Source organism: Urocitellus parryii, chromosome X (assembly GCF_045843805.1).
Source record: "Urocitellus parryii isolate mUroPar1 chromosome X, mUroPar1.hap1, whole genome shotgun sequence".
NCBI lineage: Eukaryota > Metazoa > Chordata > Mammalia > Rodentia > Sciuridae > Urocitellus > Urocitellus parryii.
The window spans coordinates 1,427,507-1,454,427 of record NC_135547.1 but is presented as its reverse complement, the minus strand read 5'-3'; the positions used below and the strand labels follow the sequence as shown (position 1 = coordinate 1,454,427).

General features: G+C 56.3%; 1 protein-coding gene across 3 annotated transcripts; it reads right to left on the bottom strand.

Annotated features, from left to right (window-relative positions):
- Nucleotides 1–26,486, bottom strand: Flna (filamin A). Of its 3 annotated transcripts, none has more exons than XM_026381063.2 (48): nt 26,136–26,486; nt 22,396–22,884; nt 19,150–19,398; nt 18,964–19,061; nt 18,725–18,872; nt 17,653–17,771; nt 17,480–17,557; nt 17,225–17,387; nt 16,941–17,141; nt 16,232–16,369; nt 16,025–16,148; nt 15,715–15,851; nt 15,420–15,613; nt 15,080–15,193; nt 14,846–14,989; nt 13,932–14,055; nt 13,688–13,848; nt 13,518–13,608; nt 13,256–13,425; nt 12,903–13,020; nt 12,540–12,802; nt 11,722–12,319; nt 11,461–11,634; nt 11,221–11,383; nt 10,978–11,138; nt 10,718–10,888; nt 10,258–10,381; nt 10,018–10,174; nt 9,200–9,389; nt 9,019–9,042; nt 6,516–6,763; nt 6,312–6,407; nt 6,078–6,180; nt 5,850–5,990; nt 5,602–5,730; nt 5,278–5,451; nt 5,018–5,179; nt 4,722–4,925; nt 4,493–4,645; nt 4,256–4,378; nt 3,896–4,162; nt 3,598–3,735; nt 3,244–3,359; nt 2,553–2,685; nt 1,696–1,872; nt 1,316–1,534; nt 1,029–1,232; nt 1–514 (listed from the first exon to the last, which is right to left on the bottom strand). In XM_026381063.2, exons 2-48 carry the CDS (start codon nt 22,766–22,768, stop codon nt 327–329), a joined length of 7,944 nt encoding a protein of 2,647 aa, XP_026236848.1. In that variant the 5' UTR covers nt 22,769–22,884; nt 26,136–26,486; the 3' UTR covers nt 1–326. The 3 variants fall into 3 exon arrangements, with proteins under 3 accessions (XP_026236848.1, XP_026236846.1, XP_026236849.1); XM_026381061.2 differs by lacking the exon at nt 26,136–26,486 and adding an exon at nt 25,763–25,877; XM_026381064.2 differs by lacking the exons at nt 9,019–9,042; nt 26,136–26,486 and adding an exon at nt 25,763–25,876.
- Between the last annotated feature and the right edge of the window lie 435 nt (nt 26,487–26,921).

The following is a 26,921-nucleotide window of genomic DNA, read 5'->3' as shown; positions in this document are numbered from 1 at the left end:
TCAGAATGGAAGCAAAACTTTATTCCTCTTGACTGGGAAAGATAACTAGCAGGTGGTCGTGCATAAGACCCCCACTTCGTACCCCTCCCCAAAACAAAGAAGACAAGCGGTGCCACCAAGTGGCTCCCTCTGCCCAAGGGAAAGCCAAGAGGCTAAAGACTGGCTGGGAAGGCAGGTGAGCACAGCGTAGGACAGGGGCAACTGCAGTGATGGGGTGGCCAAGGCAGGCCAGGGCTCAAGGGAAGAAGGGGGGACTGCCTGGGGGATTGGGAAGGCATGGGGAAACTTCTTGTCATGGAAGCTGCTGGCTAGCATGGGCACCAGGCTCAGGGTACCATGACACGGTAGGGGCTGCCTGGGATATGCTCATCTCCCCACTTGACCACCAGTGTGTACTCCCCTTTGTCCTTGAGTAGGTAGGAGACACTGTAGAGCCGGCTTCCCACATGCTTCACCAGGATCTCCTCGCAGGGTGTTCTTGGGCCATGGACTCCCACCAGCAGCATATTGTTGCCTGAGGTAGGAAGGGCTACAGTCTCAGGTCCCAGTCGCTTTCCTTCAGCTGTGACTAACCTCCTTAACCCCCTTCCCATATCTTTTCTCTACCTGTTTTGGGACACTAGCCCTTCCAAGAAAGCTGCCAGCACCCTCCCCTACCCAGGGAAGCAGAGGAAATTCCAGCTCCCCAAGGCATTTCTTGAGGGGCAGAGAGGTCCACATGGGAAGTGACATTACAAATGACAGCCACAACCCTAAAGGTGGTTCCCATACCTCCCATCCCATTATTTCTTTGTTTTTGGCACCAGGGATTGAACCCAGGGGGCTTAACCACTGACCATGTCTCCAGACCTTATTCTTTATTAAGAGACAGGGTCTCACTAAGTTGCTGAGGCTGGCTTTGAACTTGCAATCCTCCTGCCTCAGCCTCCCACCAAACTACTGGGATTAGAGGTATATGTTACCACACCTGGCTTCATCCCATTATTTCTGGTCTGGTCTTTCTGGAAGACAGGGGCAGAGCTGCCTACCTGCTTTGCTGCAGTCCACTGTGAAACTGCTCTTCTGGCCTGCGTAAGCCTTGCTCAGCCCCAGGCCCTTTGCCACAACCTTGCTGGCATCGGCAGGACCTGGACCTGGTGTTCCATGCTGTGGGGCACCAGCAGCCTTGGTGAGGGAGTCCACAAATACTGATGATGTCTCATGGAGGCTGTGGTTGCTGACAAGGCGGGGACCTACAGGGCAAAATAGGTGAGGCTAAGAGATGGCTAGAGTGTCAGTCACTGGGTAGGTGCCAACAGCCTGATCTTAGGCTCACCTGTGACCTTTGCCTTGAAGGGGCTGCCCCCAATGTGGTAGGGACCACCATACTTGATGGAGATGAGGTAGCTACCAGGTGCCATGGGGGTATAGGTGACGCGGTAGCCCTCAGGGCACTCCTGACAATCCATCTTCACTTTGGAGGGGCCATCAATGGTCACCGAAAGGGCTCCAGCTCCTGCATTGCTCGTGTTCACGATAAACTCAGCTGGGTTCCCTGGGAGAATGGGAGGTCAGACAGAGCCCACCTAGCCCACATCCCTGTCCTCAGCCACCCAGCACAGGCTTGTCACCTCCACATGCTTCCTTTTACCACCAAAGGCTCAGAAGCAGGACCCTAGCAGCTGTATCTGCAGTGAAAATTGCACACAGACCTACCTGTGACACCACCTTCCAGGCCTGCTCCATAGGCGGACACTAAGCCTGGGTCCCCTCCATGCCCAGGTTCCCCAACTCGGATCTTGAAGGGGCTTCCAGGGATGTGGGTCCCGTTGAACTTGACATCTATCAGGTAGATGCCATTTTCCCGTGGGATAAAGCGTACAGCATACTTATCTGAGGAGTAGAAGGGCATGCTGTGGGCCTCAGTCCTAGCTCTATCCATTTTTTTTTTTTGATTACCAATGAGAGCCCAGCAGCTCCACGGGGCCCACTCTGCTGCTTCCAGGGCTGTTTTGGGCACCTCTACCCACACCCCACAACACAGACCAGGAGGCTGAAACTTTAGAGATTCTAAGTAGCTCACCGTCGAGGCTCATTTTTACCCTTTACAAGCAAAATGCCTGCCTTGCTGCCTCCTTATGAATGTCACATCACTTGCACATTAAATAAGGCTCAGAGAAGGACAGGAACTCACTTCAGGTCATGCAGCTGGGAAGGGACAGGACTAGGCTGTGAAACTAGTGAACAAAACCTATTAAGGCCATGTCCCTCACTATAAGAACATGCAGCCCTGAAGCTTTTGCATCTTTCCCTCTGGAGACCAGCACTGCCTGCAGAAGGTTTTCCTAGTAGCTGTGACTAGTAAACCTATGCCCTTGGGGATCTAGGTATCACGGGTTTCTTGGCTGAGAGGGCCCAGGTATTGAAAACTAGTTTTGGCAGTTTACAGAATCTGTACCTTCCTTTTTATTCTCAGCCTGCTTCCAGCCAGCTGATCATGCCCTGGGGAGGCCTGCTGCCTCTGGTGGGGCCAGGACAGATGGCTGGATGACTGGGCAGGGACAGGGCCTCACCTTGGTCAATCTCTGTGACATAGCATTCCTCCAGGGCTCCCGAGGGGCTGTGCACCTTGGCATCAATCGCCCCCTTGGCCCCGTTCAGGCTGACTGCAAAAGAGGCTGGTTGGTTGACCTTTAGCCCTGACTCCTAGAAGCATAGCAGATGTGGTTAGATGGAGTGGTTGGGAACCAGGGCAGGGGAGGAAAACAGAGCCCCATAAGCAGGAGGCCCACAGGGTTGCACTTACCCACCTGGCGTCCAACTTGGTTTAAAGAGGGAGAGCCACTAATTTATTAAGTCAACAAGCCATAAGCATACTTCATAGTCCCCTGCCCCCCAGACTCATGTTCTGCAATCACACACATACACACACACACAGGTGGCAGGAAGAGAAAGCAGCCCCACCCTGTGGGAAGCACCCAGCCCTGACAGGCTGTCCCTCTTTAAACCGCAGCCCTGGTGCTCAAAGGGCACAGGCTTCTGTTCAAAGCCTTTAGACCTGAGACACGAGAAAAACTCCAGGCGGTGGGCAGGGCACTGCCTGCCAACCCCAAGCGTGGGCTGTACCCGGCCAGAGCAGAGGCCTGGCACCCAGAACTATTCTGGGTAGGTCACTTGACACAAAGCCAAGGCCTGCTCTCTATAGTTGCTCTGGTCTGGCCGGGCCCAGGAGCCCCAGGTGGGCAGTTTCTCTCAGTGCCTCACCTGAAGACTAGAAACAGTAAGGCGGCGGGCGTCGCCAGACGGAGAAGCCACAGGCACCACGAAGGGGCTGTCAGGGATGTGCTCCTCATTGAACTTGACTGAGACCTCATAGTCACCTAAGGAGAGAGAATAAGGCTGAGATACCACATGACCCCAAGGCCCAGCCCACAGAAGGCACACTGAGAGACCCCAACTTGTCAACCTTCAGACCTCCTGCCTCCCTCAAATAGCTTTGGTGACCTTGGACTTCAAGGTGGAGGATGGGAACCAAGCACAGCTATCTGCAGCCCCCAGGGCCAACACCTGCACTCAGGCCCCATTTCCTCCAACTCTAGCTAGCACTGCCCCCAGTACCTGGCTCCTGAACCACATAGGCCACACCACAGGAACCATCCTTGCGGTCCTCAAAGGAGATTTCAGCCTTGCTGGGACCCTCAACAGCAATGGCCAGGCCCCCAGCGCCAGCTTCTCTGGTCCAAATGCTGAATTCGGCTACGGAAGAGCAGTGTGTCCTCATAGAGGGTTGGTTCCATGGCCTAAGCCCCTTCCAAGCATGGCCAAAACCAACATGGCTGCTAGTTATTTCCTCTAACCCCACCCCTACCTTGGGTCCACCCAGGAAAACATGAGCTCTGTGGACAAGCATACCTACCTGGCACTCCAGCTTCAGCCCTCTCAAGGCCAGGGCCCCCAGCACGGACCTTGTGGGCTCCCCCTTCACCCAGGGGCCCCACAGTGAACTGGAAGGGGCTCCCAGGCACATGTTGGCCCTTGTACTTGACGCTGACCGTGTGCATGCCCATCTCAGCAGGCACAAATCGAATACAGTAGGTATGGTTTTCTCCTTCCACAATTTCTGCCTCATGGGTCTTGCCAGATGGGCTGGTCACCTGGGCTGTCATGTCTTGGATGCTAATTTCTGCAAGTGGGGGATGGGTTGGTGAGCAGGAGCTCTGGGACCCACCCCTTGTGCTTAGGAATGCCCAGAACCCTGGGCTCCCTGAATTCCTACCAGGGATCTTCAGACTAAGGTCACAATGACTGCCAACATTGGCCACTGAAGGGGCCCGTCGCCTGCGTGTGATGCTTTCTTTCACCCGGCCTTCACCTGTCACCTTCACAGAGAAGGGGCTGCCTGCAGAAGAAAGTACAACCCATGTCCCATAGAGGTTACATGCTGAAGGTAGGTTCTAGGGTGTGGTAAGAAGGGCCACCAAGTGGCAGGAGAGGCATGTGGTGTTGCACTCACCAGGCACATGCTGGTCAGCAAACTTGATGTTGATGATATAATTGCCAGGCTCTGTGGGACAGTAGGTGACCCTGCACGTGCCATCCTCCAGGTCCTCTGTGTTGATGTCCACTTTGCTGGGGCCCTCAATGGACAGGCTGAGCCCACCATAGCCTGGTAGATGGACAACCATGAGCCAAAATTCCAAGCACAGCTATACCACCCTAGCTGGCAGGCCAACACTGCCTACCTGCATCCCGAGTGTCTATGATAAACTCTGCAGGTTCAAAAGTATGGCCTTCATGGAGGCCCTGGCCCGAAACCCGCACACGGCTGGCATCCCCAATCTCTGACTGGCTGATCACCACTGGGATGGGGCTGCTTGCCACATGCTGGCCATTCTTCTTCACATGTACCAGGTGCTCTCCTGTCTCCTTGGGCACAAATGAAATCCCTGGACACAGGACACAGTCGTCAACCAGGGAAGGTATGGGCCCACAGCCTCCCTCCTTTCTAGAAACACTGGGCTCCTTCTCAGCCTCTTACCCACGTGGCCATTACGCAACCGCTTCAGCAGACAGGGTTCCTCTCTGCCTGAGGGTGGTACCACAGTGGCTGTCAACAGGCTGAGGTCTGTCTCTGAGATGTTGATGGGGATGTCGGCTGCAGAGCCTACCTTCAGATGGGACATCCGCATGGAGTCATCACCTGGTGGGAGGGCAGGACATTTATCACTTTGCGTCTAACCACAGGACATGGTGCCAACCCTGCTGTCTGCCTATGTCACTGCTCACTGTGCCACCTACCTGTGACCCTGGCAGTGAAGGGGCTGCCTGGAATGTGCTGCTCATTGTACTTGACTAGGATGCTATAGTCACCAGGCAGTACAGGTAGATAGGAAACACTACATGTGCCATCCTGGTTGTCAGTGCAGCTGATTTCTGCTTTGGATGGACCCTCGATGGCCAGCGACAAGCCCCCTGGAGAGAGTTAAGGGTTGAGGGTAGGAAGGGTAGGATCTGGAGACCTAGCAACCAAGCAAAGGCCAGGGACACAATCTTGTGTCCAGCCTCCAACCAAGTGAGGACACCTCAGGCACAGAGTAGGTCAGGTCTAGAGCTGCTGCTCACCCTCTCCTGCATCCTTGGTGTTGACAGTGAAGGTGGCAGGCTTGTTGACCACTCCGTGGGTGAGACCAGGACCATAGGCAGTGACGTGGCCACAGTTGACATAATCCACATAGAACTGCAGGGGGCTTCCTGAGGCAAGAATTGGCGGCACCAAGGAATATCAGCCTGTGTCCCCTTCCACTCCCATCTCTGTGAGATGGTGGCAGCAGTGGCATCATGTAGGGTGGGCAGGGGTAGGCTGGGCACACCTGGGATATGCATATTGTCATAGCGGATGTCCATCTCATGCAGGCCAGCTTCACTGGGCGCATAGCGCACAGTCACAGTGCCATCTTTATTGTCAGTGATGGAGGGCTGTGCCACCTTGCCTGAAGGCATCCGAACCTCCCCTGCAGGGCAGCAGGTCTGGGGTCAGGGCAGCCGTTGGCACACCCTGGCCTCCTTGGCTTCCAAGCTCCTTCCCAGCCCCTGCTCACCAGTGATCTCGCCCTTCTTGATGGTGAAGGGGATGACAAGGTCAAAGGGCCTCAGGCTGGTCACATCCAGCCCGTTGACACCCACCAGGGGCCTCTCTGGGGTCTGCAGTGGAGACAGAGGGCTTGGGTGAGGGGCTAAGGAAAGATCTAGGGTCCTTTCCCACATGAGGTAGAACAAGGCCTCACAGGAATACCCAGATAGCCAGTGCCAAAAAGAGGTGGGTCAGGCCTTACCCAGGTCTGCTGGCCACCTTGGGCATAGGTGTACTGTGGAGCCAGCTGCTGAGGCCGTAATGGGGCCTGTGCCGTTGGCTGGTCCCCAGCCAGAGCCTGCAGGGCAAAGCAAGAACTGGAGACTCACCACAAAGGGAACCCCTGGAGGGGCAGGCTAGGATCTGCCCAGAAATCCCCGCCCACCCATCCTTGGCCTTTTCTCACTGTCACTTGGAAGGGGCTGTTGGGTACGTGCTCGCCGCCAAAGCGCACACAGATGACATATTTGCCCGGCTGTGGGGCTGTGTAGAAGATGTCGAAAGTGCCATCCTCATTCTCCACCACATCCACGTCTACCTCCGAGCCATCAGGGGTGCACACGGTGCAGGTCACCTTGCCTTTGCCTGCTGCTTTCGTATCCACTGTGATCACTGTCTCCTCCCCAATCTGGATGGTGGGGCCGATGCCAGCACCTGGTAGGGCAGGGTAGGTCCCCAAAGCGGGGCCAGTGGGTGAGCCTGGTACTCAAACTACTCCCATCAGCCTGCTGCCTATCCAGGCCTATAACTGCCACCACCAAGCACAGCCAGGCCTCCTACCCCACCCTGTCCCCCAAGCTGGGATGGCGAGTGGTTTCTCAGAAGGCAGGAAGGAGTCTCCTAACCACCTCAAGCTCAAGTCCCACATGGGAGAGGCCCAATGAGTGGCACCCAGGTGCCAGAAGGAAAAGGAAGAGCCCATCCTGGCACAAGAACTTAATGCCACCTCCCCTGCTAACAGCCTCAGCCAGTACCATGACTCACGCTGCCTAACACCAGCACTCTGGCTGAGCCCATGGCTGCCTGTTTCCCTGTGGCCTTGCCCTTGGCCCCAATGCAGTGTATGGATGCAGTGAGGCAAGAGTCCTGCTGCAGTGTGGGGGATGTGACACTTGCCTCGCTATCCCCCCAGGCCTGAAGGTGAAACTGGAGTTTCCTGACAACTGAGAACGCTCGCTTAACCAGAGGCTTGTGGTAAGAGGCAGCCCAGTACAGCGCAGCCCGGCGCAGGCGGGAGCAAGGAGCAGGATGGCAGCAGGGTTAGCATCTTAGCAGCATAACACAGCAGGCTTGGCAGAGCAATGGCAGCACCCAGGGACAGGGGACAGGAGGTCCAAGCCACAGGTATCACTGCTGGGTTGCAAGAGCAGAGCGGCTGAGCAGCCTCTAGGGCCCCATAGTGCCCGAGGAAAGGGGAGGGACAGTGACGTTATGATCTGGAGCTCAGCTGTGGAGGCTCAGGAGGCTGTGGGCTGTGTGGCCTGGCAGCAAGAGCACCCCTGCAGCCCGGCCTCCCGCCAGGAAAGCAGCTGGGAGCACCAAACCTGCTTGAGTTCAAGGGGCCCCCTGGCCAGCCTGCCACCATATCCCCCTTCAGCCAAGGGCTCCCACTACACTAGGCTCTGTGCTGGCCTTCCACAGCTCTCCTGACTCTTGACCTGCAGTGCATGCTGCCTTGTGAGGCCTCACTCATGCCTGCCCTACAACATCTACCTAGTGAGTTGGGACCCATCCTGATCACTTCCCCTGACTTCCCATTTCCCCACCCAGCCCCAGGCCATCAGCAGGTCTTAGTCACACCATCCTCAAAGTACACTTCCTAACTGGGTTTCCACCTAAAGCCCCACAGCCACCCATCTGGCCCAAGTCAACCCTCTGGCTTGTCTGAAAGCGACTTAAACCCTCTAGTGGGGCTCCCTGCCTCCATTCCACACACACAGTGGCCTGGGAAACAAGGCCACTCTGAGTCTTGCCCTTGACCACCGGCCAAGGCCCCGAGATCAGGCTTTTCCCAATGCCCAGCTTCTGCTGCCCCTCTGCCCCCGACACACCTTCACTTCCGATCCTATAGCCTATTCTACAAAGTTATCTAGCCCCTGCCACAAAACCCTATCCACCCCTCTAACTCTCCCTGGACACCTGCCCAAGTGCCAGCCCTGCAGCCTTCAGAGACCTTTTTGAGTAGCTGCAGCCTATTATCAGCACCTCTGGGTTGTCCCTGGCTGGGCAGGCAAACCCTATGCCTAGCTGGGGACTATGTGAATAACGTCACTGCTCAAGGGATAGAGAAGGAGAGAAGGAGAAAGATGGGCCAGAGTGCACTTTGGGGCTCTGAGGCTGGGCTGGGCCCTGCCATGCTGGCCGCCCAAGCAGTCGACACTGGCGCTACTGCACTACCAGCCAGCCCCACCCGCTCATGCACCTCCCCCGGCCTGGGACGCAGAGGCCCCTGGGAGGTGGGGATGGAGGTCTGTGGATCTGATCAGGGCTAAAGACTCCCAGTGAGTGGGGAAGGCCCCTGTCCCCTTAGCCCATGCAGGAGCCCCTGTGAGAAGGAAGCACCCGCTGCCCATCACCGGGTGCTTCCTGGGGGTGCCAAGATCCCCAGACCCCAAAGTCCCCAGTGGGATGCCTCTCAGGATACACCTCACCCCAAAGCTCTCAGCTGCAACCCGAGTTCTCAGATGGTGAAATGGAAGCCCAGAGAGGGGAAGAGCTGGAGTGTTCATGCTCAGCTCCAGAAACCTCCCTGGGCCCTAACCCTCCAGCCCATGGCCTTATCTTGTGCAGCCTCCCCACTCTGTCTCTGCCTAGAGCTGCAGCTGGAACTGTCCTGGAAATTAGCAATGAAGAGGAAAGGAAGCTGCCCCTCTGGGCAGGAGGGGCATTGGCCCCAGCAAGCAGCTTACCTAGCCCGTGACCTCCGATTGACACTGAGGTGAGAGGGCAGAGAGCAAGGAGAAAGGTCAGGTGAGTCACTCAAGGGGGCGGCCCCCACTCCCACACGCCGCCCAAGCAGCGAGCCCTTGCACACAGGCACACCCAAGCCCCGTGCCGAGCGCCGCAGTGGCCACTGGTGGGTTGGCTCACCTGTGACTGTGCACTTGCTGGCATCCCCAGTGGGCACGGCCCGGACACGGTATGGAGAGAAAGGGATCTCATCACCACCATACTTGATAAGGATTGTGTAGCGGCCTGTCACATCTGGCACATAGGCCACTGTGTATGTGCCATCATGGTTGTCTTGGATATGTGTCTTCTTGGGCTTGCCTTCGGGGTCCTGTGTAGCAGAGCACAGGCAAGGAGGTTGGCTGAAGCTTAGCTAGGCCCAGCCGTGCCTCAGGCCTTCCTCAAGGAGCACCAAGCACGCTGCTACAGGGACAGCCTCTGGCCCCTCATTCACCCAAGTCCCAAAGGTCTGCCTGCATCTAAGATTGTCCCTTACTTCTGCCATGAGCAGAGTCCAGAATGGAATCACCAAAACATCCAGCATTCCCTGACAATTAGGCAAAGCCAACCTTGGCTGCAGAGCCTGCCCTGCACTAGGAGGATCTTGCATGGACGATCTCAGGGTCATATTCTTACACCTGCCCTATGAGAATATTCCAGACTTGGGGCTGAAGCATTAAAGGCTCTGGTCCTGTGCTCAAAGTCAGCAGTGAGAGATTGTGTTCAGGCAAGCCTATTCCTGTCACCACGATCCTGAGCTAGTCACAGCCTTAGTAAACCAGAAGAGGGGGCTTGCCCTTCCCTGTTTTCCTGGTGAAGCTCCCTAGAGAGACTAGAGACCTGTCCTGGCCTGTCTGCCCCACCTGCAGCCCCCCAGTCCAGTCACCCAGGCCTGGCCCCCTTGCTTCTCTTGCCTATGGCTGGAGCTGCAATGCAGCTTGGGAAGGTGATGAACTCACTGTGATCTGGACAGCCAGTAGACCCTCTCCAGCATCCTTTGCATCAATGGTGAACTCTACAGGCAGGCTGGCCGGCACACCAGTGGTATTGAGTCCGGGGCCACTAGCCTTCACTTTGCTGGCATCATGTGTCGGCAGTACTTTAACCTTGAAGGGGCTGTGGAACCAGCAAACTGTGAATGGCCAGACAGTTCTCAGAAGCCAGGCTGCCCCCAGCATAGGCAACAGGCCAGTTCTTACCTCCGGGGCACCTCTTCTTCCCCGTATAGCACTGAGATACTGTAGGGCCCTTCTCGGCTAGGCACATAGTTGACAGTTTGCGTGCCATCAGCGTTGTCCACCACGTCCACTGGCTCCACCAGGCCTGGCCCCAGTCCCAGGGACAAAGTCTCAGATGGCTCTCTGGGCCCTGGCCCTCTTACCTGTACCACTGTATGACTGGGACTCGGCCTCTAGCCTAGACCTTGCCATGTCCTCATGTACCCATCCCTAGGAATGGTCCTAAGCCTACCCTCCCTCTTGCTACATCTATTCAGTACACAAGTCCTTTCTGTTCCTTCTCCAGGTTTCTACCTAGCTCTGCTGTCATCTGAGGCTCTTCTACCAACTGCAAACTGGGCCTTCAGGCTCCTTCCCTAAACTTCAAAGAGGTCACTACCTCCCTGACCTCCTGCTCCCAGGTGTGTAAACCTTTACTCACCTTTAGGCCCCTGTACTTTGACATGAAGCGGGGCAACACCAGCCTTGCTTGTGTCCACCTGGAAGGACTGAGGGAGGTTGGCACGGACCATGCCTGGGCTCAGACCTGGCCCAGAGCACTTGACCTTGGATGCATCTGTCACATCATGCACAGGAACCTTAAAGGGACTACCTGGGATTCGGGCAGAGGGATGGCAGCTTCATAAGTCAGTGTAGGCATAATCAGGCAGTCCTAGCCCTGTCCCACTGTCACCTCCTCACCTGGAACTTGGTGGCCACCATAGGTGACATTGAGGCTGTAGGTGCCGGCCTCATAGGGGATGTACTCTACTGAACAACTGCCATCTTTGTTATCCATGCAGGACATCTTCGCCTCTGAGGGGCCCTCTACAGCCAGGCCCAGGCCACCTGTGCCAGCTCCCCTGGTCCAAGCAAATAGCCTGTCATTCCCTGGGGTTCCCAGGCCCATTGGCTACCCACTTGCCTCCCTGGTAGCACATTCACCTGGTCTCCACTGTGAACTTGTTGGGTTTGTTGGTGGTACCACTTTGGATGCCCGGCCCATGGACACGCACCCTGGAAGGGTCGCAGCCCTCGGTCACAGGTACCTGGAAGGGGCTGCTAGGCACAGGACTGCCATCATAGGTCACGTCAACAGAGTGGAGTCCTGGAGGGCAGGCCAGGTCAGGAGGAGCCCAGGCTGCCCCACCTGCCCTGCCTGCCCAAGAGAGCCCCAGCACATACCCTCCTCGTACGGTGTATATTCTACTTTGTATGTGCCATCACCACAGTCTTGCACATAGGTTTCAGTCAGGTTGCCAGAGGGGTTGGCTACACGGGCCTTGACATGTGGCCCTCCAGTCTGTGTCAAAGCCCGGGCATCCACGCTGAACTCAGTGGTAGCCTCTCGGAAGACTCCTGGAGAGGGACGCAATGAAGCCAGGGTTACAGGGACCCTGCCCCCCCCCCGAACTCCCCCATGTACCCTAGAGCAGGCCTCCTTACCTTGGCCCTCAATCCCAGGCCCATAGCATTGGACGCCTGAGGTGTCCACAGCAGGCTCCACCTGAAGCTTGCTGGGGAAGTTGGGCACGGGCTGGCCGCCGTACTTAATGGTGACAGTGTAGGCCCCAGGGCAGAGAGGAATGTAGGTGATGGTGTGTGTGCCATCACCGTGGTCCTGGATGTACACTTCAGCCGGCAGCCCAGCCTCGGAGCAGATCTCAATGGTCAACTCTGCACTGCCTGCACTTGAGCAGTCCACTTGGAACTGGCCCACCTCTCCAGCAGTGGCCCGCTCCAGCCCAGGGCCTGAGCACTTGACCTTGGATGCATCAAAACAGGGAACCACGTGGGCCTTGAATGGGGAGCCAGGGATGTGGGTGTCGGCAAAAAGGATGTTGATGTTGTAGTCCCCAGGCTCGGTGGGCACGTAGGATACAGAACATGTGCCATCCCCATTGTCCAGGCACTCAAGCTGCGCCTCGCAGGGGCCTTCCACTGTTAGGCCCAGGCCACCTGTCCCGGCACCCTTGGTGTCGATGGTAAAGCGGGCAGGGGAGCCTGCACTGCCTCCTTGCAGCCCTGGCCCGAAAGCCTTCACCTAAGGGAAGAGCAGGTTGGAAGCTGAGACTGCACCACCACCAGCAAACCTCCTTTTGCCCTGGTTTTCCTCCCCTACCAAACAGGAACATGAACAGGTTGCCGAAAGCTATGCCACCATTCTCCATTATAGGGGCAAGTCTGAAGAAGATGGAGTGCCCCCCAGGGACCCTCAGAAAGCACAGTGGGCTCCACCCTTAGAGCCTCCCAATCCCAATTACCTTGCTAGGTTTGGTGGGGGCCATGGCTTCCAGAGGAAAAGGGCTGCCAGGCACAGGTACACCATCATAGGTCACCTCTACCTCATAGGGCCCCTCCTCACGGGGCACAAAGCGCACCACACTATTGTCAGCCCCCAGGCCTGGCTCCACCTTGCAGGGCACCACTGCACCTGAGGGGCCCACGATCTTGGAGGCCACTTTGCCTTGACCACCTGCACCCTTTGACTTGACTGTGAACTCCTGATCTTTGCCAACATCCACTTCTGTTGAGATAAGAAAGGAGAGAAAAAGAGAACCATGGCACCTAGCTTAGGTAGGCCCTGGGTGCTCTTCAGTGACTACAGAAAGTACTCAACTACTCACTCTCTCCTAGGCCAGACACCTTGATCTTGCTGAGGTCCAGGCTTGGAGACACCCCAACTGAGAAAGGACTCTTGGGGATGGGATCCCCTCCATAAGTGACATTGACACCTACTGGGCCCTGAGAGGGGTACAGAAGGGCAACAATCATCAGTCAATACCCTGGTCTCCTTGGTCTGCAAGTGCCCTGCTTGGGAAGAGGGCTTCAGACACTGGCTTTACTCCCCAGCTCCCTTCCCAGATGAGAAATCAGACTTGATGGGAAGCCCCTTGGAGCAGCCCACCTAGCCCAAGGAAGCCCACAGACTAGATGACTGTAGTGGAGGGGTGTGGCTGCAGGGGGTCAAGATGGCTACCTGCTGCACAGGAGTGTACTTGACTGTGTAGGTGTTGTCATGGTGATCAATGATGTCCAGATCTCGCACCACATCCCCTTTAGCCAGACCTGAGAACTGGACATCCAGCTTGCCTTTGCCAGCAGCTTTGGCGTTGACAGTGAAGTGGGTGGGTTTGCCAAGCTCAATGCCTAAGGAGACAAAACAACCATATACAGGGGCACCTTGCTCTGAGCACCCCCACCCTTGATGTCTCATAACTTCCCAGAGTATTCATCTTTACCAGTGCGATTGAGGCCAGGGCCCTCTGCCTTCACCTTGCTGGCATCATGGGAGGGCTCCACCTTAACCCGGATGGGGCTGGTGGGTGTTGCCTGTAGGTGGTAGGGGAAGGGTTGAGAAGAGCAATACCTCAACAACCAGCAATCTAGGGGCCAGAAGCAGTAGACCAACCTGGTCAGCAAAAAGGACCATGATAGTATAACTGCCAGCTCCACGGGGTGTGTACTTGACTGTGAAAGTATCATTGTCATTGCGGATGATGTCAAAGTCGATGTCGGCCTCAGCAGGGCCCACCACACCAGGAGCACACTTGATGCCAATGCTGACATCACCTGTCGTGGTGGGAATCAGCAGAAGCTGGGATTTTGTGGGGATATTCCCCCCTCTGGTCTTCCCACCCAGGGCCAGGCCTTACCCTGGCCAGCCTCTGTGCAGTCCACAGTGAAATAGGTGGGCTCATGTGCCTTGAGCCCTGTCTTGGCCACACCTGGGCCATACACCTTGACCTTGTTTGGATGGCTTCCAGCTCCCACATTCACCTGTAGAGTACAGGGACAAGTGCAGGACATGACCAGCCTGGGGAGGCAGAGGCTCCCTCAGCTACTGGTGTAAGATAAGCAAAATGGTGCAGCTGCCTTGGGGAAAGTCTGACAGTTCTTCAAAAGATTAAACAGAGATCATATGACACCACAGCTCTGCTCCTACATAGCTACCCAAGAAAAACAAAAACCTAGATCCACCAAACTCATTTTACATGAATGTTCCTAGCAGTGCTATATACAATAGCCCCAAAGTAAACACGTCCCAAAGGTCCATCACATAAAAAAAGATAGTCACAATGTGGTCCATCCATACCATGAAATATTTGATCATAAAAAGGAATGAGGCATGGGCTGGGGTTGTGACTCAGTGGTAGAGCGCTTGCCTTGCATGTGTGAGGCACTGGGTTCAATACTCAGGACCACATAAAAATAAATAAACCAAATAAAGATATTGTGCCCAGGTATAACTAAAAAAAGTATTTTCTTAAAAAAGGAACGAAGCACTGACACATGCTCAGTGTGGATGAAACTTAACAGGATATGCAGTGCAGAAGCCAAACACAAAAAGTCACATAGTATATGATTCCATTTATATGAAAGGCCCAGAAGCAGCAAATTCATACAGTGGGAGAACAGGTTAGTGGTTGCCAGGACCTGGGGGAGGGGAGAGGTGGGAGGGTGAGTTTCACTGGGCATGATGAAAATTGTCCTAAACTTAGATTGTGGTAATGATTGCACAACTCAGTGAATGTACTAGTACTGAGCTGTCCATTTTAAATGAGCTCACCCGGAAGGGGCTGTTGGGGATGCTGACACCTCCCCAGGACACCATGGCTGTGTGCTTCACTGGCTTCCTTGGCACATAAGAGCAGCTGTAAGTTCCATTGCCGTTGTCTTTGACTGATGCCTCTACAGGACAGCCCTCATTATCCTGCAAGATTGGTAAAAGCAGGCAGCCTGCTGGTCAGTGCTCAGGCCTAGGTGCCTGCCTACCCTGCCCCCAACGCAAAGGGCATCGCACCTGGACTTGGACCCGGAGAGGGGCCTTCCCGCCATGTTTAGCATCTACTGTGAACTCTGCTGGTTTGTTGACAGCTACACCAGTCTTCTCCAAGCCAGGCCCACATGCCTTCACCTGGTAAGAGAACACCCAAGTTTCAGGGGACCAAGTCAAGGCCACCAAACCACAAGCCAGGTGTGGCAGCTGGGGATAGAGTGCCAGGAGCATGGTGCTGGATATACCAGTTCAGGGCCTGGGCTCAGGACCCCATCCTGGTTGACAAAACAGGGATGTGCCCACCCCCAGTGGGCTTCCTAAGCAAAGGCAGGAGAGACTCAGGCCAGTGCTGCACGCCCTTTACCCTGTCTGGGTGAAAGTCCTGGGGTGCATCACGGATGTCAGCCATGAAGGGACTGAGGCGGATGTCCTCGCTGTTACACAGCACGTGCACAGCATACTCGCCAGCCTCTTGGGGCCAGTAGCGCACGTCACAGGAGCCATCGCCTTTGTCATCACATTCAATCTTGGCCTGTGATGGACCTTCCACGGAGAAACCTGACAACAACCATCAGTCCCATTGATGCCCTGGAGACTCAGGGTGGGCTGCCCTTGCCATCCTCCACCCACAGGGGCCCACACTGAAGCCTCCAACTTACCCAGGGTGCCCACGTCGTCCCCAATTGCCTCTACCACGAAGTCTGCTGACTTGCCAACGACACCGCCCTCCAGCCCAGGACCCCAGGCCCGCACCTTCTGATTGCCACATTCAGTGCCCACCTTCACCTCGAAGGGACTGCAAATAGAAGAGCCACTTAGGGGAGCACTGAGAGGCACCATCCTACAGAAGAGCCATCCCGTGCCCAGCAACGTGGGCTAGGCAAGAAGACCAGTTTGGTCCCCCATTGTCAGACAGACAGAAGACTTAGAAAATGCTGGTTGGTGGGGAAGAGTGCCTGGGAGCCTCACCTGCGCCCAATGTTCTGGCCACCCCATGTGATGGTGACAGTGTAGGTGCCAGGGGCTGTGGGGTAATACTCAAAGCCATAAACGCCATCCCCTAGGTCCTTCTGCTTCACACGTTCCTCTCCCTCTGCCAAGATAAGGAGGGCCTCAGGACTGCCTAGCAGTGACCCTGAAGGCTGCTGCCACCCATCCCAACCCCAACCAACTTACTGGGGCCCTTCACAGTGACCTTCAGCTCCCCGCTGCCAGCACCCTTCGTGTATACCTTGAAGTCAGCTGTCTCCTTCACCCGCACACCCTTAGGCTGGAGGCCTCGGCCAACAGCCCGACAGGCAGCTGGATTACAGGCTGTGGGTAGAGGAACTGGCTGAGCTGCTGGGAGCTAGAGCTGGGTGTCCCCTTACCTGCCCCAGCCTCCCACAGGACCAGGCTATTGGGATTGGAGGGTCCCTAAGAGCTTGGCCCAACAGGCTAGTGAGGCACATGCAAGTAAGAACTGGAAGGGGTTGTGACCCCAGGACCTGTGTACCAAACCAAGACATGACAGGCTTCCTCCCACCTGCTGACCCCAGCCCACAGACATCCACCCAACCCTCCCCTCCAAGAGGAAGATGGATCCAAGTACCGTTGACCCTGTGGGCAGAGCAGAGAGCAGCAGGTTTCTAGACAGCTGGAGCGAGCTCTTCCGAAGGTAAAAGCATGGAGAGGAGAGACGGAGAAGGGCAAGAAGAAGAGGAGGAGGAAGGAGGGCCCCAGCAAGGGAGGAAAGACAGCACGTGCCCAGATAGTGGAAACTCAGAGACTAGGGGTGCCCAGGCAGGGGCTGGAGAGGGACTGCACCAAAGGGCTCCCCCTCCCACACGAGGCCCAGGCAGCAACACCACAGTGGGGGCAGAGGGGTGGCCAGGGCTGGGCCTACCTTGACCAACAGTGACAGTGTAGGGGCTGCGAGGGATGGGTACTCCGGCGAAGGTGATGTGCACTGTGTGGACGCCCTCCATGGTCGGTTGGTAGCTGCAGCGGTACGTGCTATCACCCCGGGCCTCCAGCTGAGGCTCCACTGTGCCTTTCTGTCCTGCAGGGTCCTGGATCACAACCTCCACCTCACCCGTGCCAGCTCCTGTCACAAGGCATAGGCTTAGGTCCCAGGCTCCAGCACAGCTCTCCTCTCAGGCTGCCCGGGCTTCAGTAGCCTTCCCTCACCTGCCGTAAAGATCTCAAAGTAGGTGGTCTTGTTGGCGATGTTGCCACTGGGCTCCAGGCCAGGGCCCTGGGCAGTCACTTTGCTGGCATCACCTTGTGACTTGTCCACATACACCTCAAAGGGGCTCTTGGCAATATGCTGACCAGCAAAGAGCACAGTCACCTATTCCCAGGAGGAGTGAGTCATGAGGGCAGGGACAGGAACCTCTAGTCACTGCCCATGGCCACCACTCTCCCTGCCAGCTGAAAGCTCACCTTATGAGTCCCCGTCACTTTGGGGATATACCACACAGAGAAGGTACGGTTCTTGTCATTATTGGCAGTCACCTTTGCCTGTAGTAGGAAGGAGCCCCCCCATGAGCCTTTGTTAAGAGCAGCTCTTCCAGAAGGGAGCACAGCAGGGCCCTCCCCTACTAGTATAACCCTACTTCTTCCTGGTGTCCAGCAGGGTCTTCCACATACACCAACACCTCTCCCTGGCCAGCACTCCGGGTCTCCACAGTGAACTCTGCCCGCTTCTTCACCATGTTGCCTGTGGGCTCAATGCCTGTCAGAGAAAGGTGAGCAAGTCACAGGCCATCTACAAGAGCCACCAGCCTTATGTCTTTACCCCCTGCCCCCTATCCAATGCTAAGGCAGGCAAGCTGAGCCCCTAGCTCTTCAGGAGTATCAGGAACACAGTGTTAGAGCCCTGATCCCTCTGCAGGCTCAGTGCCCCTCCCTGCCAGCCTCCGAGTCAGGCACGTTCCAAACTGGGCAAGTTTGTTCAGCATAAACCCAGCACAATGAGTCTGGCCTCAGGACCCAGCCATGCTCTTGCTGCAGAGGCAGGCCCATGCCTGTTTTCTGGAACGCTCAGGTTTCCTGCACCAGTGTGATTGCCCAACCCTTTCCCTGGGCTGTGGTTCATCTCCCAATCATGGAGAAGGAGCCCACTGGGTCCTCCCTCCCTGGGGAGATTTCCCCACAGCCTTGTGTGACTTGAGGAACTTCCTAGCACTCTCTTGTCAGTTGACTTGTTCTAACCAATCCTGATCCATTCCCATCAGATTTTTTTTTTTTTTTTGTACTGGGGATTGAACCCAGGGGTGCTTAACCATTAAGTCACATCTCCAGCCTTTTTATTCTTTATTTAAAGACAGGGTCTCACTGAGTTGCTTAGGGCTTCCCTAAGTTGCTGAGGCTGGCTTTGAACTTGTGATCCTCCTGCCTCAGCCCTCCAAGTCGCTGGGATTACAGGAGTGTGCCTCCTCACCCAGATAAGACTTTTTTTTTTTTAAAGAATGGAACACATCAGAAATGTGCGTGTCATCCTTGTGTTGATCTCCATATCATCTCAATTTTACTATCTCTGCTGCCAAAGCAAGCACTCCCATCTGACTTGTTTGAGAGGTACTAGCTGTTACTTCACCCAAACTCCTTGGGTCCTCCAGATTCTGACAATATACTATGTATGGGGAGGATGTTGGTGCACCAGAACACCCCTAGGCGTTCTCTTACCTGGCCCGTAGGCTCGGGCTTTCTTCGGGTTCAATTTTGGCCGCAGGGGAGCCCCTGGCTTCAGCTTGGCTTTAGGAAACTGGGACAGGTAAGTCATGACAGAGTGCTCATCCACATTGGGGTCCACAATCTCCTCAGGAGTGATCACCTGTCACAAGCAAAAGATAGGAGCCATTGGAGCACTCCTCACTGCAAACAGGTCCCCCATAGCCTCCAATAGGGCCAGGCAGGGAGCATACCTGAGGGATGCCCAGCCAGTCATCAGCTTGCTGCATGGCCTCTCGTGCGTTGTTGACAGGCTTACTGGCATCCCAGGAGTCCCAGTCAGGACAAAGGCCTGTGACACAATGAAGATTGTACTTTGAGTCGGGGGGAGCTACAGAACTACCTTCCAGATCTCCCACAGACAGCCCGATCCCCCTCACCTGGAGCACAGCTATCGACAAGGGCACCCAGGGCCCGGCCACTCTGCCAGTCCCTACTGAAGTTGGTGATGGGCAGCTGTGGCAGCTTGTTCTGGATCCAGCCTAGGAGCCTCTGCTTGGGTGTCTGCTTTTTGGCTTCCTCATCCTCCTCCTCATCCCACATAGGCATGGAGATAGAGTAGTGCAGAATCAGGGTCCAGATGAGGCCCAAGATCAGCTTCAGGTTTCCATCCACAATGGCCTTGCTGTCTATGGGGTAAAGAAGTGGCAGTACTGGGCAGCTTCCTCATGGCCTTGAGGGAAAATGCCCTCAGACAAGGAGTCAGGTCACTCCCTGGTGGTAGGGCCAGGGTCTCACAGCACATGGAGGCACAGGGAAGAGGCCCTGTCCCAACTAGGGATGGGATATCAAGCAAACTTTGTCCAGAGGCTCTCTGTGGTATCAGAGGTGAAGACTTCTGGGGGAGAGGGAAGATACCCATAAACACACAAGGAAAATAGGAGGACATTTCCAGAAACCTCAGGGCCCAGAAGAAGTGCAGAAGACTGTCCCAGCCTGCAGACAGGTCCAGGGAAAGCGTCTCACAAGGTAACTGGAGGATGATGGAGATGAACACTTTGTAGCTGCCAAGATGGAGACCTGTCCCTGTCTCCAAGGATCTCTGAAAACTGGGAGGCATAGCCCAGCCCTAGCTGGTCTAGAAACCAGGGCCCCTGACCACAAACTGGGCTGGGGCTAAGGAAGAGGAAGGCTGGGTTGGCAAAGAATGGTTGAGAAATACAATTGCTACTTCAGGGTGGATGGGTGGTGGGTGTGAGGCAGGGGAAGTAGAGGCATTGGGCAAGGACCCTTGGGTGATGGGGTGTGAGCCCCACCCTCTCCACATCCTTGTCCCCTCAGTCACACTAGAAGTCAGGAGGTGGCAGAAGGCTAGAGCACTGCTTTGGGGGAGGGGGGGGAGTGCCAGGGCTCAAAGGAACCAGGGGTTGGGCCACATGGTCCTGACTCACTAGGGCCCACAGAGATCTTCTGGGGTGACAGAGCAGGAAACATTGTAGAGGCCCCCCTTATCCAGCTGGAGAAGGAGAAGGGTGAGGCTGGGTGAGCCTGGCTCTGCTGCACAGGCCTCTGCTTAAGAGCTTGGGTGGTAGAGGCTTTGGGTGGGGTCCCTGTGTCCTGCTGTCTCAGCAGAACCCGCTCAGCTGCCACCCATCACCCGCCCTACTTGCCACCTAACGGACTCAACTCAAGTACTCAAGCGGGCACCATGCTCACCACAGGGGAAGTGGTTAGGGTAGGCACCCTACACCCCCATCATCACCATGGCAACTGCTCTGGGCCCCACCCAAGGCCACCTTTGGGTCTCAGCCTCCTCAAGGGTGGGTGGCTGTGGGTGGAGCAGACTTTCTGAGAGCTCATCTTTGGAAACCCTACTGGCTTCCCTTATAATCACAGAATACTTATCTAGTGAGTCAACTGTGGGGGTACTGTGAGAAGGGAATGAACACCATCAAAAGAGCCATCAATGGCAGGTGGCTTGTTAGCCTGGATGAAAGTACCTGCAACACCAGCTGAGCTTCTCAAAGCAGAGTGCCCCCACCCCTGCTGTTCCCAGATGGGTTGGTCCTGACCCCTCAGAGTTATCTTTTACTGTCCCCAAATTGTGGGAGGAGGGATCAGAGAAGACCAAGGATGCAAGGCACACAGTAGTGTGGGGGCTTCCTGGGTCCAGCACAAGAGCCCTCAGGGGGCTGGAGGCCCTTAGTGGCCTCCAACAGGAAGGGCAAGGCCAGGCCCACCAGCCCTCACAGGTAGGGCCAGACCCTCCCATGGTCCTCATCATGTGGGCCAATGCCACCCCCTCCCCCTCCCCAGAGGGAGGGAAGGACCAGGGCCCAGGGCTGGGAGTCTGCCCGGTTAAATGGCCCCGCCCCATCCCACCCCCTTTCCCCAGCCCCAGGGCCAGCCGGCCCCCTCCCTCCCCTAATCACTGCTGCTTTCCAACATTTTTTTGCCTTATATGGCAAAGCTCTGGGAACTAGGCCTGCTCCAGCCAGCTCACAAGAAGGAGGGGAGAAGGGAGGAGGGAGGAGACCCCCCCAAAGAGCTGGGGTGTGGCTTGCCTCCCCACATCCGGTTACCCCCCCCCAGGACTCAGAAATGACTCAGCTTGGCTAGACTGAGGCTGGAACTGGGGGGTGGGCCTCCCAGTGTGGAATGGCATTCCAAAGAAAGAAGTTCAGCTCTGGGGACCTGCCCCTGAGTGGTCAGGAGAACCAAGTTGTGGTACCTCAATTTCTTGGGCTCAGCATTACCATTCTTGGGCCATAAAGACAACTGGAAGCCCTCTTTCATTTATGAAGAAAAGAAGGTTCATCTCCCTTCTACTCTCCCTGTTCTACATTTCCCCAAGTCACCAGTTCTGTTGCCTCTCATTGAGCAACTCCTATTATAAGAAAGACCTGAGATGCTTCAGTAGGCCTGGCCAATGCCAGTCTCTCCAGTCCAATGACACGGACACTGTGCTGGCAGTGAACCTACTGCACACTGGAACAACTTTTAACCAACTCCTGTATTCTAGATGCAGAAAACCAAGGCTGACATAGAAGCAAGTGTTACCAATGATGAACAGTAAAGTTAGTGACTACAAGCCAGGTCTCTTCACTTAACCACACCCAACTCACTTTGGGTGCAGTCTTGCTAGTCATGCTTCTCTCTGGGGATTGAAACTGGGGGATTGAAACCACTTTCAATGAGGAGGGGCCGTCTTTCAGGGACAGAAGCCAGGAGAGCCCTAGACAATGGGACCAACAAGCTCCAATCCCTACTTTAGAACCACAGAGGCACCTGAAAACCAGAGGGCCCTTTCTAAACTGCTGTAGGGGATGAGCCTGGATCTCCTCCTCTCGGGGATGGGGCATGTCCTCAGGGACAGGATTCAGGTCAGTGACCGCCCCACCAGGCCCTGTACCAGCGCGGGAGCAGCAGTGGGGGCGCGGCCTGTGGAGGATGTGAGCTCAGCCTGGGCGCGGGCCAGCGGGGGCGCGTAGCGGTTCGCACGCTCAGCGGGCCAGCCCGCGCGCCTTTGTTCTTGAGGCCCGCGCTTAAAGGGATGGCCCAGAGGCCCAAGGGACTGTGCGACGGCCGCGAGGGAAACTAGGAGGGGTCAGCCCAGGGGGGATGGGAGGACGCTCAGAGCACCCGCCCTCACCCACGCGGCGCCAGGGAGCAGCCCGAGAGCTCACCGATGGACACTAGTTTGATGCTCTCTCGATCCAGGAACTCGAGCGCCACCGATACGTTTTCGAGCTGCATCTGGCGGAAGGTGGGTCGCTGGTTGTGCTTGCGGTGCATCTTCTTCTGGCTGAGTACTTCAAGCAGTGCGATGAGCCTCAGTCCGTCACTCAGGTCTGTCTGCAGGTTGGCGATGCGCTTGCTCACGCACTTCAGGTGTTCGTTGCACCAGCGAGTGAATGTGTTCTGTTGGATCTTCTTCCATGGTGCGTCCTCCGCTAAGTCCTTCTCGGTGGCTGGCATCTCGGCGTCCCGCGAATCGGCACCGCCGCCCGGAGCCGCGCCCGATGCGCTCTGGCCGGATCGGGAGTGGGAGCTACTCATTTTGAGGCGCGAGGAGCTGGGGGGGCGGTGCTGAAGCCTCTGCGAGGGGACGGCCCTTTAATTAAAGTTGCAGGCACTTATGCGCGTGAGAGGCGAGGCAGAGAACAGAGGTTGTGCTGCGGAGAGAGCGAGCCCTTTAAATGCGGGTAGAAGGCGGAGCCTGAGGTGGGGCTTCGGTGGGGCGGGGACTCTGGGTGGAGCTTCGGAGCCGCGCCCGCCCCGCCCGTCGGAATGCCCCCATGAAGCCCCCCACTGCAGCCGTAATGACCCGAATCCCCCCTCTTAGGGCCCAGAAGGGGGCCAGGAGGCGCCCAGGCCCCGCTGCCTCTGCGCTAGCGCTTCAGGAAACACACCCTGGAGGGACAAAAGGCTTATGAGTGTCTGGCGCTTGGATGACCGCTAGGATCCAGCCGACACGCCCTTACAAGGGACTTTCCTTCCTCAAGGCCCCTACGGGGGTTGGGGTGGGGCGGATGGGGTCCTTGAGTCACTTAGGTTCCACCCCTTCCCCGCACCCCGCCACTCTCTGTCACCCCCACCCCGGGCTGCAGGGCTTAGGGTCACCCGGCCGCACCCTGCTCAGCAGCAGTGGAAAGTGCCCAACGTTAAGAGTGAGCCCTTCGTGAGCGCCGGGCACGCCTGAGCGCTTTGTGTGAGCAAGGCCAAGAAAGCCGCTGCCTAGCAGGGCCGCGACCCCACGCAGTCCCCTCGCAGATCCCTGGCCCCTGGCGGGCCCTCTCAATCTGCTAGGCCTTCGCCTGCGCACCTGAGCCCGCTGGTTCCCACCACCTCCCTGCCTGCTCTCTCGCTCCACCGCTCCACCCGGGAGGAAATGGGGCACTGGGCCAGGAGGCCACCAGCCCTCTAGGAGCAGCAGCCTTCGAAGGGGCCCAAGCGTGCCAATGGGCACGGGCAGAGGGTGCCATGTGATGCGTGCAGACAGCGTGTTCCCGCCTAACACCACCATAACGTCCACCTGGGGCCCTGGGGGCAGTTGCCTCTCTTGGCCTAATGGCCCCTGAATCCGATGGTACCAGGGGTGACCAGGTCACTGGGAGGTGTAGAGGGGGCCTGAGGACAGAGGGCCAGGAAATCAAAGGGAGTGAATAGGGGTTGCCAATTCTTGCTTACGAGCCTGGGCTGTTTTCCCAGAGTAGTGTGAGACTATTTATTGAAAGTTAATTTTCTGGTACATATTCCAGAGATGGTACAGAGATCAGCAAAAACACAGAGTAGAAGCACAGGTATAGAAGACACTGACTGCAACCCTCTTCAATCATGAGATGTCAGCCTACCTATGGCTTCTTCTCCAGGGTGGACTCTGTCCCTCCCAGTCCTCTGTGCCTCCCCTCTCCAGAATGTTTCCTTCTTTTTTCCCCAGAAGGTAAATCCTTGTCCATACTGCTCAATTCTAGTAATAATTAATTAATTTATCTTCTGAAGACCAGTGGGAGAAGGAGTCAGTCATCAGGTCATGCCCAAATATGGATGACTCTCCTTGGCTTTGGGTGTCTGCATGCCTGTGGAGAGACTGTGATGTCAGTGGGTATCTCCCTTGCCTCCAAGCTTTGAGGCTGCCTGTAACTCCACTGGTTTTCCTACTAGTGGTGGTGGTAGGGGGCCAAGTGGCATTTTTCAGTAGTGAGGCCCACCCCTGCACTCTCCCCTCTCTTGACCTCCATCTTTCATACACAGTGCATAAAATGCACCGGAGTGTCTAAGAGCTGAGGGCTGAGGGGTGGTGACAGAAAACCCCTAAAAATTCCACCCCAGTGGAAAGGAAATATCCAGAGATGGAATTACATCAATAATTGATTCTCCACTAAGTACCATCCATCTGGGTCATCTGGGGTTCATTCCTTAATCGTCAGAGAATAAGAAAACTGAGTCATAGTTAACTATGGAGTGTGGAGGACATAGGACCACCACCAGATGTCGCCCCATCCTAAAGCCCCCAGATTGGGTAGCCCCAGGAAGCAAAAATTCAGAGCTTTCATATTTTCCCTTATTTGGAGTAGATTCTTGGATGTTAGACATGTCCCGCCCACTTCCCCACCCCTGGCCCACAGACCCCAGGCCAGGCCCTCCCACAGGGAACTATATCCCCAGTGCAAGGGGCTTTTCAGCTGGGATCCCCAAGAAGCCTTTTCTAGACCTGTGTAGCCAGGGGGCGCCAGGAGGGAAGGAACTAGCAGATTGGTGAGGTGAGAAGACCCAGCTGGCAAGACAAGTCAAGATGTGACAAGTGAGGGCACTCATTTCCTAAGTTCCCACCTTGACTGTGCAGCCTGGAGCACACACAAATGGGCCTGCCAGAGGGTTTCACCTACTTTTCCTGGCCCTGGATGGCATGAGGATCTGGCGCTGTTGCTGCTTACATTCTTACTGGCGGTGAATATCCCACTCAAGAGCCAACCTGGGACAGGGTCCAGGGCCCAGACAGGAAATCTAAGAGCCTGGCCAAACCCCACCACAGTCCCCTTGGAGTTCAGCAGCCCCTGAATCAGCTCCCCTGTGCCAAAAGAGACTGGTACCTTGTGGACTTGTACCAGCAAGGGAATCGCCCCCATTCCCATTCAGTGTACTGTGAAATGTCTTTACAGGTAGCCACTCACCTCCCTTGCACACAAGGTCCTGATCTGGGGACCCTTTTTCCAGTCAGGGAGGTAATGATGGGTTCATGGGCACCCACACCTCCACCCATCTCATGCCAAACGCTCAGAGATCCTCCCTCTCTCACAGAAGCCCTGTGTCCTTGGGCTCCCAGACTATGGGCACAGACATACGTTCATGGGTAAATTATGGAAGGCAGACTCTGGATACCCTTCCCAGATGCGTGGGACCTGAGCTCACCTATGCGAGTTGCACCTGCCCAGGATCTGGGCGTGCGCGAGCGCCTGCATTTTCCAGCCTCTCCGCACACTTTCGCCACCCACCCCAGCCCACGAGCAGCGCTGCGACAGTCCGACGTGGAGCCTTCCACAGAGGACTCACCTGCTGTCCCCTGCCAGCGGCTGACAACCGCAGGGTGGCGCCCGGCTCGCCTCCGCGCCCGTGCCTGGCGCCTCAGGGCTCTACTGGAGTCCGCCGAGCGCCGCGCGCCTCCACGCGAATGGGCTGCCGCTGCCCGCCTTCTTGTTGGTCGCATCCCCGCCCCGCGCCCGCCCCGCGCCGGGCCGGCCCAGCCCGGCAAGAAAGCCTTAATTGGTAAAATCACCCAGAAGCCGGGGGCGGTGCGGGGGGCGCGCCGTGAGCTCCAGAGCCCTGTTGCCCCTGGCGACGCCCACCCCCCCAACCCCCCCACCGGGATGAGCTCACCGCCCCGCTAGGGCCGCCAGGCCCTGGGGCCGGGGGGGAGGGGGCTCACCTTCAGCGTCCGCAGGGCCTGCAGAGCTCTTCTCTAGGCCCAACTTCAACGAGGCTGGAAGGCTGAGTTTAGGGGGATCCAAGCACTCCCCTACTGAATAGGCCCAGCTCCAAGGCCACCTTCTCCAGAGAACCAACCAGTCAAGTCCTCTGTCTCTGCCCCAAACCTTGGCTGGCCACACAAGTCAGATCCTGCCCCCTAGGTGAGGGGCATCAGTAAGTATTCACTGAGCCTCTACCATGCTCCAGGCTCCAGTTTGGTGGACTACAGGGCACTGAGCCCTATGATGAGCAAGCCTCACTGGTTTGGCCCCTGCTGAGTACAGGCCTGACCTAGGAGCAAGCAGCACAGATGCACTGAATTCCTAATGCAATATGGTGCAGTCCCAAAGCCTGGAAGTGTGCAGTGGGGTGCAGCCAAGTGTCTGTGAACCTGGTGGGCACAGCCACACCCTAGCATTGCCAGGCTTCCTCTTCCTCTTCTACATGCCTGTTTCCTGGTAGCTTCAGATTCAGCTCAAATGTCACTTCCTAGGGGGAGGCCACAAAAACAATGTCATTTCGACATTTTGTCTGCAACAATCAATAGGAGCTACATTTTACATTCCTGAGCCAGTATACATACCTTCACACACATACACACATGTATGATTGAAACAAACATTTCATAAAATGAGACTTTCCCTTAGTATCTGCAGTGTACTCTATTTTCTATTCTATTTTATGAAAAAAAAATGAAACAAAGGAAGAGAAGAGGGCTGGGGATGTGGCTCAAGCGGTAGCGCGC

What these genes read in the sequence shown, in the direction of transcription:
- Flna (XM_026381063.2), bottom strand. Translation starts at nt 22,768, where the DNA reads ATGAGTAGCTCCCACTCCCGATCCGGCCAGAGCGCATCGGGCGCGGCT. An exon ending in CAAAGTACAGGGGCCTAAAG is followed by an intron (nt 10,382 to 10,717) that starts GTGAGTAAAGGT and finishes GACTGGGGCCAG; the next exon opens with GCCTGGTGGAGCCAGTGGAC. An exon ending in CACCAAGGATGCAGGAGAGG is followed by an intron (nt 5,452 to 5,601) that starts GTGAGCAGCAGC and finishes AACTCTCTCCAG; the next exon opens with GGGGCTTGTCGCTGGCCATC.